We start from the raw sequence: 14,019 nt of genomic DNA, 5'->3' as shown, positions 1-14,019 counted from the left end.
CTCCTCACCTATACTCTCCTCTCAACATATCTTCTTTTCTCTCCATCTTCGGCCTGCCTCCCCCTCTCTCCCTATTTATTCCAGTTCCCTCTCCCCATCCCCCTCTCTGATGAAGGGTCTAGGCCCGAAACGTTAGCTTTTGTGCTCCTGAGATGCTGCTGGACGCTCTGTGTTCATCCACCTTCACACTTCGTTATCTTGGATTCTCCAGCTTCTGCAGTTCCCATTATCCCTGTTCAGCAATGCTCCAGTTTTGGTTCCGCAAGCCAATTCAGCTCCTGTCCTCATTATAGCCTTAGTTCAAACATGGACAAAAGTGCTGAATTCCAGAGATGAGGTGAGAGTGACAACCCTTGATATCAAGGCTGCATTCTACCAAGTGTGCCATCAAGAAGCCCTCGCAAAACTAGAATCAGTGGGAATCCGCGGTCAAATTCTCTGGTGGTTGGAATCATACATGACACCTAAGAACTTGGTTACGGTTGTTGGAGGTCAGTCATCTCAACTACAGGAATTCCTCAAGATAGTATCCTAGGCCCAACCATCATCAGCTGCTTCATCAATGACCTTGCCTCCACCATGGTGTCAGAAGTGGGGAAGTGCGCCAATGATTGTGCAATGTTCTCAGATATTGAAGGAATCCATGTCCAAATAACCAGGCTTGTACTGATAAGTGACAAGTAACATTGTGCCACACAGCTGCCAAGCTATGACCATCACCAATAAGAGACAATCAAACCACCGTCTCTTGACATTCAATGGTGTTCCCATCACTGAATCCCTCACTCTCAGCATCCTGGGGGTTGTTGTTAACCAGAAACTCAACTGGACTCACCACATAAACACAGTGGCTGCAAGAGCTGTTCTGAGGCTAGGTATTCTGCAGCGAGTAACAAACCTCCTGACGCCCCAACGTCTGCCCACCATTGACAAAGCACAAGTCAGGACTGTGATGGAGTACTCCCCACTTGCCAGGATGAGTGCAGGTGCAACAATAGTCAAGAAGCTTGATGCCATCAGGACAAAGCAGCCCGCTTGATTGACGTTACATCCACAAGCATCCACTCCCTCTACCACTGACACTCGGTACATGTGGCTACTGTCTACAAGATGCACTGCAGAAATTCATAAAAGATCCTCAGACCTCTCCTAAACTCATGACCACTTTCGTTTAGATGGACAAGGGCAACAGATATATGGGAACACCTTCAACTTGCCCTCTAAGCCACTCACCATCCTGAATTGGAAATGTGTCTCAGTTCCTTCACTGTCGCTGGGTCAAAATCCTGGAATTCCTCCTGAATGGCATTGTGGGTCAACCCACAGCAGTTGGACTGTAGCAGTTCAACAAGGCAGCTCACCACCTCATTCTCAAGGGCACATAGGAATGGGCAATAAATGCTGGCCAGCCAGTGCTGCCCACATCCCACAAATGAATAAACAAAAAATACTGCTACCTTGCTGGGTAGATGCTGTGTTTTAGATATACCTAAAATAGCTTGGCTAGAGGTGTGGCAGGCCCCGAAAACAAGCTTCAGATACTATTGACAGAATGTTGTCAAGACCCATAGTATTTCAGTACCTCCAACTATTTCTTGATAACACTTGAAATGATTCAAATTGGCATCTGTGATGCTGGGGACTTCTGTTATCCACTTGGCACTCCTGGCTGAAGATTGTTGTAAATGCTTCTGCCTTCTGCAGAACATTCTGAAGGGGGAGGGCGAACAGCCAGTTGTCGTGGTGCATATAGGCATCAACGATAAAGGCAGAAAACAGGGTGAGGTCCTACAAGAGGAATTTAGGGAGTTAGGAGCCAAGTTAAAAAGTAGGACCTCAAAGGTAGTAATCTCAGGATTGCTACCAGTGCCATGTGCTAGTCAGTGCTGGAATGAAAGAATAGCTAGGATGAATGCATGGCTTGAGAGATGGTGTCGAAGGGAGGGGTTCAGATTTCTGGGACATTGGAACCGGCTCTGGGGAAGGTGGGACTAATACAAATTGGACGGTCTACAACTGAACCGGACTGGAACCAATGTCCTTGGGGGTGCTTTTGCTAATGTTGTGGGGGAGGGTTTAAACTAATATGTGGCAGGGAGATGGGAACCAAATATTGGACAGAAAAGAGGTAGAAACGAAAGCCTGTAGGGAACGAGATAATGGAGTCAGTGTGACTAAAGGGAATAGTAGTCGGGGAGCAGATGATGAACACAAAGGGACACGTGGTCTGAGGTGCATTTGTTTTAATGCGAGAAGTGTAGTAGACAAGGCAGATGAGCTTAGGGCTTGGATCGGTACCTGGAGGTAAAATGTTATTGCTATTACTGAGACTTGGTTGAGGGAAGGACCTGACTGGCAACTAGTTGTGCCAGGATATCGATGCTTCAGGCGGGATAGAGAGGGAGGTAAAAGGGGTGGAGGAGTTGCAGTAATGGTCAAAGACGATATCACAGCCGCACTGAAGGAGGGCCCCATGGAGGACTCAAGCAGTGAGGCAATATGGGTAGAATTCAGAAATAGGAAGGATGCAGTAACCATGCTGGGGCTGTACAACAGGCCTCCCAACAGCGGGCGTGAGACAGAGGTTCAAACGTAAACAGATAATGGAAAGGTGTAGGAGAGACAGGGTGGTGGTGATGGGAGATTTTAATTTTCCCAACATTGACTGGGATTCACTCAGTGTTAGGGGTCAAGACAGAGCAGAATTAGTAAGGTGTGTCCAGGAGGGTTTTCTAGAGCAGTATGTATGTAGTCCAACTCGGGAAAGGGCCATACTGGATCTGGTGCTGGGGAATGAACCTGGCCAGGTGGTTGATATTACAGTAGGGGACTACTTTGGAAATAGCGACCACAATTCCGTAAGTTTTACAATACTCATGGACAAGGATAGGAGTGGTCCTAACGGAAGAGTACTAAACTGGGGGAAGGCCGACTATACCAAGATTCGGCAGGATCTGAGGAATGTAGATTGGGACAAACTGAAGGTAAATCCACATTTGATATGTGCGAGGCTTTTAAGGAGAGGTTGATTAGCGTGCAGGAGACACATGTTCCTGTGAAAATGAGGAATAGAAAAGGCAAGATTAGGGAGCCATGGATGACAGGTGAAATTGTGAGACTAGCCAAGAGAAAAAAGGAAGCATACATGAAGTCTAGGTGACTGAAGACAGACGAAGCTTTGCAAGAATATCGGGAATGTAGAGCGAATCTGAAAAAAGGGATTAAGAGGGCTAGGAGAGGACATGAGATTTTGCTGGCAAACATGGTTAAGGAAAATCCCAAAGCCTTTTATTCATATATAAAGAGCAAGAGGGTAACTAGAGAAAGGATTGGCCCACTTAAGGACAAAGAAGGAAAGTTATGCGCTGAGTCAGAGAAAATGGGTGACATTCTCAACGAGTACTTTGCATCGGTATTCACCAAGGAGAGGGACATGACGGATGTTGAGGTTAGGGATAGATGTTTGCTTAGTCTAGGTCAAGTTGACATAAGGAAGGAGAAAGTGTTAGGTATCCTAAAAGACATTAAGGTGGACAAGTCCACAGGTACGGATCGGATCTATCCCAGGTTACTGAGGGAAGCGAGAGAGGAAATAGCCGGGGCCCTAACATATCTTTGCAGTGTCCTTAGACACGGGTGAGGTCCCAGAGGATTGGAGACTTGCTAATATTGTCCCCTTGTTTAAAAAGGGCAGCAAGGATAATCCAGGTAATTATCGACCGGTGAGCCTGACGTCAGTGGTAGGGAAGCTACTGGAGAAAATACTGAGGGATAGGATCTATTCCCATTTGGAAGAAAATGGGCTTATCAGTGATAGGCAACATGGTTTTGTACAGGGAAGGTCATGTCTTACCAACTTAATAGAATTCTTTGAGGACATTACAAAGTTGATTGATGAGGGAAAGGCTGTAGATGTCATATACATGGACTTCAGTAAGGCGTTTGATAAGGTTCCCATGGCAGGCTGATGGAGAAAGTGAAGTCACATGGGGTCCAAGGTGTGCGAGCTAGATGGATAAAAAACTGGCTGGGCAACAGGAGACAGAGGATAGTAGTAGAAGGGGGTTTCTGAAATTGGAGACCTGTAACCAGTGGTGTTCCACAGGGATCTGTGCTGGGACCACTGTTGTTTGTGATATATGTAAATGATCTGGAGGAAGGTGTGGGTGGTCTGATCAGCAAGTTTGCTGATGACACAAAGATTGGTGGAGTAGCTGATAGTGAAGGGGACTGTCAGAAATTACAGCAGAATATAGATAGACTGGAGAGTTGGGCAGATAAATGGCTGATGGAGTTCAATCCGGGCAAATACGAGGTGATGCATTTTGGAAGATCAAATTCAAGGGCGAACTATACTCTAAATGGAAGAGTCCTAGGGAAAATTGATGAACAGAGAAATCTGAGTGTTCAGGTCCATGGTTCTCTGAAGGTGACAACGCAGGTCAATAGGGTGGTCAAGAAGGCATATGGCATGCTTTCCTTCATTGGGCGGGGTATTGAGTAGAAGAGTGGGCAGGTAATGTTACAGTTGTATAGGACTTTGGTTCGGCCACATTTGGAGTACTGTGTACAGTTCTGGTCGCCACATTACCAAAAGGATGTGGATGCTTTGGAGAGGGTGCAAAGGAGGTTCACCAGGATGTTGCCTGGTATGGAGGGTGCTAGCTATGAAGAGAGGTTGAATAGATTAGGATTATTTTCATTAGAAAGACGGAGATTGAGAGGGGACCTGATTGAGGTCTACAAAATCATGAGGGGTATAGACAGGGTGGATAGCAAAAAGCTTTTTCCCAGAGTGGGGGACTCAATTACTAGGGGTCATGAGTTCAAACTGAGAGGAGGAACGTTTAAGGGAGGTATGCGTGGAAAGTTCTTTACACAGAGGGTGGTGGGTGCCTGGAACGCGTTGCCAGCGGGGGTGGTAGACGCAGACACGTTAGCGTCTTGTAAGATATATTTGGACAGGTACATGGATGGGCAGGGAGCAAATGGACACAGACTGTTAGAAAATAGATGACAGGTTAGACAGAGGATCTTGATTGGCGCAGGCTTGGAGGGCCGAAGGGCCTGTTCCTGTGCTGTAGGTTTCTTTGTTTCTTTTTCTTTTGCACTGATGAGCTGGGCTCCCCTGTTACTGACGATGGTGATATTTGAGGAGCCACATCTTCAGATTCCATGGCTGCCCTTGTTCCTGTAATCCACAGAATTAATCCCAAGATTCATACTTGAAAAAACTCGATGCACTGCCCGTTTTTATTTTCTTAAAAGGTTGATTTACTTGCAAACTATGGACAGTATTTAATGAGAAATTTCTTTAGCTGGAAGAGGAACTGTTACCTGATGTGTCTGATTCTAGGTGACGTGCCGTGCAATTGGTATTGGTGCATACCTTGTACGGCTGGGACAGAGGACTATCCAAGTGGAAAACTCGCACATCATTTTGACTGGAGCTGGAGCCTTGAACAAGGTAAAAGCAGGCTGTTTCTTGGGCTGAACTCTGTGGTTGGCAGTTCTTGCCAAGATCTGACTTTCTGCACATGCCGTCATGTATTACACTGTAGTCATCAGTTAAAGTCCAATACCTTATTGACTTTATAAAAGAAATGCATTTCGTGTAGACATCCAGGATGTTTGAATTATTTATGAAACATCAGTATTTTTGAGTGACAATGGATTTTAGTGCCATTCTTAATGAAATTGTCCCCTAATAGTCTCTAAGGAAGGTTGTGCAGCAATACAGTAGAAGTAGCATAATGAGATTGCACACAGTGTAAACTGATCTAATGCTGCCACAAGCAGAATTCACCAAATTATAGAAAAATGGGATACGAGTTGTATTGCCAGATGCCATCTAAGTGTTGGAAAATGCTAGAACAATTCTACATGCTCAAGGAATAACTGTTGTATTAGAATGGATTTTTAAAAAAATGTTTGTTTCTATATGTATGTATATAAAAAAAGTCCACGTTTCAAATCTAGTTTAAAAATTGAATTGCTTATTCTTGAGGTGTCACCCTCCATTTTTGTACAGCGTTTTCTCCCTGTCTCTGTATTATGAGCTATTTCTTCATTGTGGTAGCAAAAGCCTGCTATATAACAAGATGTACAGCTGGATGAATACAGAGGGCCAACAGCATCTTAGGAGCAGGAAAGCTGACGTTTCAGGCTGAGATCCATCGTCACCAAAAGCCTGCTGTCAGGTTATCTAAAAGGGTAAACGTAGACAGGACCAGAAATGTTAAAATGTTCCAGGCCTCAAATTGTCAGATTTGGGATAGTTTGTCGGTCTTGTGACCAGCAGCTTGAAGTAAAATGTAGCTGATAGTAAGTGTTTCCACAGCACTCTTTCTTGACACCAGTATTAAGCAAAATGATACTAGGGGCCAATATGTTTTCTGTACAATGTTTTTTTTTCCACATACATGTATTTTGGAAGAAGACCTCATAAAGGAAAGATATGCTAAGAAACTCTCACTTATAGGGAACAACATTTGATTTATTGTTGTTTATAATTGCATCTCAATAGTGCTGTTATAGATCTCTCAGAATTGGAGTCAGAGCGAAACTTTCTTTTTATATAACATGGAAGACTCCAGGATCAATTTGAAATTGACCATCAGGCTTTTGGAACAACCTTTGGGTATATAGTAGGAGGGGTTGGCTGGGTAGGATGTTTGGAAACCTGCTAGAAGGGAAGGGGATCTGGAGCACACCCACTCCGCTGGGTCCACAGAAATATCAACCAGTCATAAGAAAATTTGTTTCCACTGGTGGCTGCAGTGGACAGGAACATCCCTGATGGGACAGACATAACTCTTACTCTGATCATGGCTACTAAATGTTTGGATTGAATTCTCCAGCATACGTTGGGTCCCTTGTAGTGTAATTTGGGTCTTACCAGCTCAAGGCACTGAAAAGAGAGGCTCCACTAGTTTTGTGGCCTGACTCTCAACTGCAATTCTACACTTAATCCTGCATGGTTTTTATTTATTTGTTCATTTTATACCTCACAATTTTGATAATGGAAATACAGAACACAGAATAGTACAGCACAATACAGGCCCTTCGGCCCACAATTTTGTGTTGACCTATTATATTACTAAGGTGAATATACACTGCATACCCTACATTTTACTATCCTCTATGTGCCTATCCAAGGGTTATTTAAAAGTCTCTAAAGCATCTGACTCCACTACCACTGCCGGCAGCGCATTCGACACGCCTACCACTCTGTATGAAAAACCTCCCTCTGATATCTCCCCTCTCCCTTCTTCCACTCACCTTAAAATTTTGCTCCCTCATAGTAGTCATTACCACCCTAGGGAAAAGTCTCTGACTATCCATTCTATCTATGCCTCTCATCATCTTGTAAACCTCTATCAAGTAACCTCTCATCCTTCTTCGCACCAAAGAAAGAAGTCCGAGCTCCCTCAACCTTTCCTCATACGATGTGAACTTCAATCCAGACAGCATCCTGGTAGACCTCCTCTGCACACACTCTAGGGTTTCCACATCTTTCTTGTAATGAGGTGACCAGAATTGAACACACTATTCCAAGTGTGGTCTAACCAGAGTTTTAAAGAGCTGCAGCATAACCTTATGGCTCTTAAACTCAATTCCCTTGCCAATGAAAGCCAACACATCATACGTCTTCTTTACAACCCTGAAACTGTATTTATTCAATTGTGAAAAACGTTCTGGGGCTTCCCAGGATGAAAGCTACTTCAGTGCTTCGGTGCTGATCAAGGTACACATTCTCTTCCATGCTTTCGGTCCACATCAGATGCAGGTTTCTATTGTCTTGTCCTACTCTGCTTTGTGATCTGGCTCAAAACTTTTGATCCTTACTCAGTGCACAAGGTAATGAGCTGCCAGGCCAGCCTGATTGCCCTGTGATTTGTTTTAAAGTCTCGAATGCATCACAATATAGAGTAGACAGACTGTACCTCCAGTCTCATTTGGCTGTCTTTGAAAATACAGAGCCAAGAAACTTAAAAAGTGCTTCCTTCACAAGATGACGGTAATAACTTGGCAAGGCCTTTGACTATCCCGTTCACTCTGAGCATCTAGCTGCAGCTGTGCCCTGGAAATCAAAAGTAGCCCACCTACTAAGCCACCAATGAGCAGTGAAATGACAAAATCTAATAAAGTAAAAACAGAACAATGATATTCCTTCCGATATCACAACACCATAAACTTCCTGACAAATATCCATTTTATTTGGTTTGTAGTGGATGGTAGAAAGAAGATTGTGCACCCTAAGCTATAAGAACCCCATTTTTTGATGCAAAAATAATGTTTATGCCCATACCAGTGAATAAATGGACCCTCCCTCCCTGCTCCCACCACTACCATCACCACAAAGACACGATGTGCTATTTTCACATTGGTGGTCAGCATCAAGTTTTCATCCCACAAATAGTTGTTTTGTTCATTTGCACCATATCATTGGGTGCACGGAATCAAGCTGGCAACACAAGCTATCTATGTTGCGAAAATCCATAGGTTTAAAACGGACCCCCACAGCCCCTGCATGTCACAAGATGGCAACCACCCACAGCAATACTTGTGTATCACTTTTATACTCTGTTTAAGCCAACCCTAATTTTTGGTGAGACATTTTTAGAGGTTTCAAAGGTACATCTGTCCAGTAAAATCCACAGTAATCTCCGTCCTGAACTTTGAGTTCAGTCTTCTGTGGAGTTTCTGCATATTTTACAAGTAGACAACTTATCTTTTTCCCCACTGATTGCAAACTGACCTAACGATCCTGAGGGTGAGGGTTCAGTAATCATAGTTTCAAATTCAGTTGTAGAGAGAAAGTATGCAGACCCAATAAGAAATTCGTATTTTGAAATACATTTCTGTAATGCTGCAGTTTAAATAACAAAACCAAAAAAATGCTGGTCCAGCATTTATTGTCCATCCTAGAGGGCAGTTAAGAGTCAAATATATTGCTGTGTGTCTGGACTTGCATGTAGCCCAGATGAGAGAAGTATAGCAGATTTCTTTTTCTAAATCACAATCATGAACCAGATAGGCATTTACAACAATTGACAGTGGTTACACCATTGCCATTAGACTTGCTTTTTAAAATCAATGTTCTTATTGAATCAAATTTCAGTATCTGCCTTGGTGGGTTTTGAACTCAAGTCCTCAGAACATTAGCCTGGAGTTCTTGTTTGCTTGGCTAATGACATTACCACTATGTCACGCCATGTCCCCTGGCAGATCACTTCGTTAGGATCCAAGCTGTCCAAGAAATCATCCAGAAATTTCCTCCCCTCTTAGTTGCAACTACAAATAAGCAATTCAATAATGTGATCGTTTCACATACTGGTGACACTTTCTGTAGCAGTGATTTCAATAGTCATTGCTGTTATCATGTCACCATTAAAAGAAATGGCTATGTTGCCACTTGTACTCAGAATCAGATGCTAGAAGCTTTCAGATAGAAATTGATTAAGACACGATAACTTAAAAAATAGAGAAAATGGAATAAATTTCCCTGTTTACAGTTTAGAGGTATCCTTGCACAGGCAATTGATGAAGGAGAATAGGTGAGCTCAATGAAATTACCGTCATCTCAACAACACAGACCAAAGATATGAAAACTTCACTTCCTTTCTTTTCAAAAATTGAAAGCACTCTTATTCTGTGTTAGAAAATCATAATGCGTTTGGTAGGTACAAGTTTCTGTGAATGTGATTTATTTGGATGTAGAGTTTGTTCAGAAGCAAACTGTACAATTCATGCAACCTAGTGGGGAAAAAACTCAGCTAAACTGTGTGCTATTTTGTTTCTTTCCCTTAATGTGGAATAGGGCCGGTCAAGGGTGCCACTTTCTACTTGGCTGAGCCTGTGTCACTGCTCAGTTTGGTGGTGATTCACAGACAGCTAATGTGTGATAGAGGCAGCCTTCAGCTGGCCATTATCATTTGCAGTCGAGATTATTTTATCTAGGAGGGTGGCGCGTGATCAGTGCTGCAAGTTGCCTAATCACGTTATGTCTGCATTACCTTCAATGTGTCAGTGGTCTGTAAGTACAGAACCAAATTGCCGTAAGATACCTAGATTCATTTAGGTGCCCTGTGAGCCCTTCCCTATGAAGTACAGGCAAGAGAGAGAGGGAGAAGAGGAAAAAATTGGCTTTTACTCACATTGAATCAGCTTTAATTTGCTGTTGGAATTCTTGCATGCATAATGAACAGAGATGGCAAGGTGTCATGGACATCCTTCAGTCCCACCTTACAATAAACAGCTGTACGTGAAACATCAACATTTTGATCTCTCTGACCTGTCGGCTCGTGTGAAAATTGAAATAATGATAATGTACGCCTCAGACTGCATCAAAGTATCAGCACATCAAAGCCAGGAGGCATGAAATGCAAATGATAACATAAAGCAGATGGATTGAGCATGATCGCCGACACAGAATGAATTTCAATACAGCTCGAGATAAATACGTTATCCCAGCATTTTTTTTTGTTCTTGGTTCTGACTCCTGACGATATTTTTTTTCACACTCCAGCAATCACTCGCTCCATCTCTTGCGTTTCAGGTCATGTCGGCGCAGCTCCGGTGGAAATAATAGGATATAAACTCAGAGGTTGTTATTTGCATAGAAATAGCATGGAGCCCCAGGCAGTGGAGAGAAGGACAAGGAGATCATTTGTCTAAAATTTTAATGAAAAGTTTTGCTGAGGCAGAGGTTTTTCTCCCCACCCCCCCTCCCCCATCAGTAAATTAACGTGGCTCGACTGTCGAATTAGATGATACAGGGTAAATTGTGGTGAAGGAATGGAACAACATGTAAATTTCAATTTGGCTGCAATAATAAAAGCTGTGCTGGGTTAAGGGTGTAGTCTGTGGTGGGATAAATAGAATGCAACCCTACTCTTGTGACTGAATTAGTTCAACACATTTTATTTCTGAAGGAAGAGACTAGCTTGGCACAAGCACTTATAAACAGCAGCATTGCATTGGTTTTGCTTTTCGAGCATTAAAAGATCCCAATTTTTAGAACCTCCTTCTACCTTGGGCATGTTTAACCCTGTTATTACTGAACTGGCATTGCTTTATTTTGTTGTAAATGACATGGGTTTGTGAAATGTTGGCTTGAAGCTCAAAATTTGAAGCTGAAAAAATTGCAAATGAGCGATTTTGTTTGATTATATTTAATCTGCCTTTTGCTAGAAAATAGCTCCTTACATTTTGTATTGTTTCCAGACACCAGGATCAAATTATTTTAGGGGGTTCTCTTCTAAAGATTTCCAAATTAGGTTTGCTAGTTTTTAGGAAGTCTTTAAAAGGGCTAGTTTCTGACTGGGTTAAGTTGTCAGTACTTGCTAGCTTATTAGCCCATTAGTTTTATTGTAAGCAAATAGCAAATGTACTCTGGAGCTGGGCCACCGTTTCCTTCATTGGGACTGTGTTGCATGTGTTAAGATACAGGCTTGACAAGCGTGTACTTTTTTTTTCACTTTTTCTGGGGCTTCCTTAAGTATATCAATGTTTTTAGGTGATTCCAGGAGGTTTGTTGTTATTTCTCTGAGGTCCCTTGGAGTGTGTCACTGCTCAAATCCTTAGTTCTATGGGGGAGCTGAAACCAAATTTATCAAATGATCCCCAAAGAAGAAACTGTCGGCAAGACTTCACTTTTAGTAACTTAAAAACAAAATGGAATCATTAAAAATTAAACATGAATTACCAAGTGCATCATACTTCAAATAAAAAGGTCAATTTAAGTTTAAATCATTGATGCAACAAAGCGACATCTAAGAGAACAATAGGCATGTGGATCACAGTGTCCATATACGTGGCACTATAACAGCTTGGCAGTGCCACAACATTCATCTTTTATTCATACATGATAGCTCAGGAATCCGATCTTGCAAGATCTTTCATATTTTGAGGTTTGGATTATCATTAGCAAAGCACATTTCTGTGAACCCTCTTTCCTCAGGTTAGGACTGTTGTAAAGATGTAGCTTTCTGGAGTTTATTCAGCCAATCTTCCAACAACACCTCTGTTTATATTTTGACCACTTTTGGGGAAAATGTTGAGCTCTTTAGCATCTCCAGGTGGAACAGCTTTCCAGGTTTTAGACCTCATAGCCAGTTCACACAGTGCCTCAAGTGCTCCTTTCATAAAATGTCAGAAAGAAAAATTGGGTTTTTCCTGAGAGAGATCAACTTCTTTACTTCACAAGAATTCAATACATTCCTCTTTCTGACTCTATTGTGTTTGCTTTGTATCTGTACTTGTGTATTACTCCCTTCACCCCCTCACCTTCCTGCTTGTAACTTCTCTTTGGTCTACAGCCATGTGGCCTTAAAATCCTTCTTATTAGCACTGTTTCAAGGTCAAGGATTATCAGAGCACATGTATTATTATTTTTTTATATTCAAGAAAATTACATTTGATTCTTTCACTTTTGATGGAAGCTATTCAAAGGTCACTTTCATCATGCTATAAAACAATTCCCTAGACATCATTTAGATATTATCAGTTTTCCTTACCGTCCTGCTTCCAGGCCAAAGGTTATCACTGAAATGTTTCACATCGTTTCTAGAAGTAAGTCAGTATTTACAGACAGTTCCAATATATAGAAACCAAGACATTTTAACACTTAATATCAGCCAGCCAGCCACCCAATTGGAATTATTCCTTGAGCTGCTGATTTACGTAGTTTGACGCTTCGCAACAAATCAAGTCGTTTTCACAATCTACTTTGACCACTGAAATCTGGGAGGTGACAGTCTAGTGGTATTATTGGTGGACTGTTAATCTAGAAACCTAGGTGATGTTCTATGAACATGGGTTCAAATCCCACTATTGCAGATGGTGGAATTTGAATTCAGTAAAAGTCTGTAATTTAGAGTTGAATGATGACAATGAATCATTGTCAATTATTGGTAAAATTCATCTGGTTCACTAATGTCCTTTAGCGAAGAAAATTGTCTAGCCTACAAGTGATTTCAAACCCACAGCAACATGGTTGACTCTTAAATTGACCTCTAGGATTGGCAATAAGTGCTGGTCAGTGATACCCTCATCCCGTGAATGAATTTTAAAAACAACTGCAATTTTAAAAAAATGGTTTTGTTTCTATCGTATGATATCGTGACAACACACTATTGCATTCCTATTAATGCGTCAATTTAGAACATACTCTTTCTGAAACATACTTGACTCCGACCTTCATACAACCAGTCAATAACCTACTAGGTCACTGAAGTTCACAGTAGATGATCTGAGAAACAAAGAAACACAGTGCTGTCAAGTAGTCAAGTATGATGGTGTGTTAACTTAATCATTGTCTTTTTTCTTTGCTCTCACAGTATTCAATGTAAAAATTTGATATGTGATGTTTAACCACAAAATGGTAGAAAGTTCAGAGCACATGGAAGGCATTAAGCTTGCCATATATGCGGAAGTGCTAGTTCCCCTGTCAAAACGATCTAGATAATATTGCTTTTAAAAGGATAAAATGCCCAAAACCAGTTACTGGTGGTGTGCAGAAAATCAGAACTGCGACGAAAGAGAATTTAAAAATGAGTCACCAAAAATTTGGCCATATAGATTGTCTTAAGGAAGAAAACAAGTTGCAAAAATTGTGAGTTGGGGGATTGTGAGCAATCGCAGCCAGTGAGATGTAGGTAGATGAAGGTAAGTGTGTGACTGGTGCTGTAAATGTCAGAAATACCCATGACGATAGAGTCTGAATAATACAATGTTTGTGTAATTGCAGTGTTACATAGGTAGAGAGAAGGGACATGTAACACCTGAATGAGGAATATTTATAAATTGAGATATAATCCAGGAGCTATGTTTGCCCCCTTCAAAACAGTGAGAAGTACAGTTCTCGCCTTTATGCTCCTCACCATTTCGAAGGTAATTGTGAACAGGACTGATTTGGATGTTACCTGCAAACTCACTGAACTTTATGAACCATTTAATCAAGAAAAGGAGTTTCCAAAGCTGTTGATGTCATTTCCTGTGTTATTTCTTTAACTG

The 14,019-nt window shown here is 41.9% G+C and overlaps 1 protein-coding gene across 3 annotated transcripts in view; it reads left to right on the top strand.

Annotated features, from left to right (window-relative positions):
- The window catches only part of acaca (acetyl-CoA carboxylase alpha), a 291,257-nt gene that overhangs the window by 192,400 nt on the left and 84,838 nt on the right, over positions 1-14,019 (top strand). For all 3 annotated transcript variants that reach the window (XM_048557580.2, XM_048557581.2, XM_059655196.1), the window contains one exon: positions 5,357-5,467. In XM_048557580.2, the coding sequence (XP_048413537.1) occupies positions 5,357-5,467 (111 nt within the window). The remainder of the gene's footprint in view (positions 1-5,356; positions 5,468-14,019) is intronic.

Source organism: Stegostoma tigrinum, chromosome 27 (assembly GCF_030684315.1).
Source record: "Stegostoma tigrinum isolate sSteTig4 chromosome 27, sSteTig4.hap1, whole genome shotgun sequence".
Lineage (NCBI taxonomy): Eukaryota > Metazoa > Chordata > Chondrichthyes > Orectolobiformes > Stegostomatidae > Stegostoma > Stegostoma tigrinum.
Note: the sequence above shows the minus strand (reverse complement) of the source record. Positions and strands in the feature narration are given on the sequence as shown.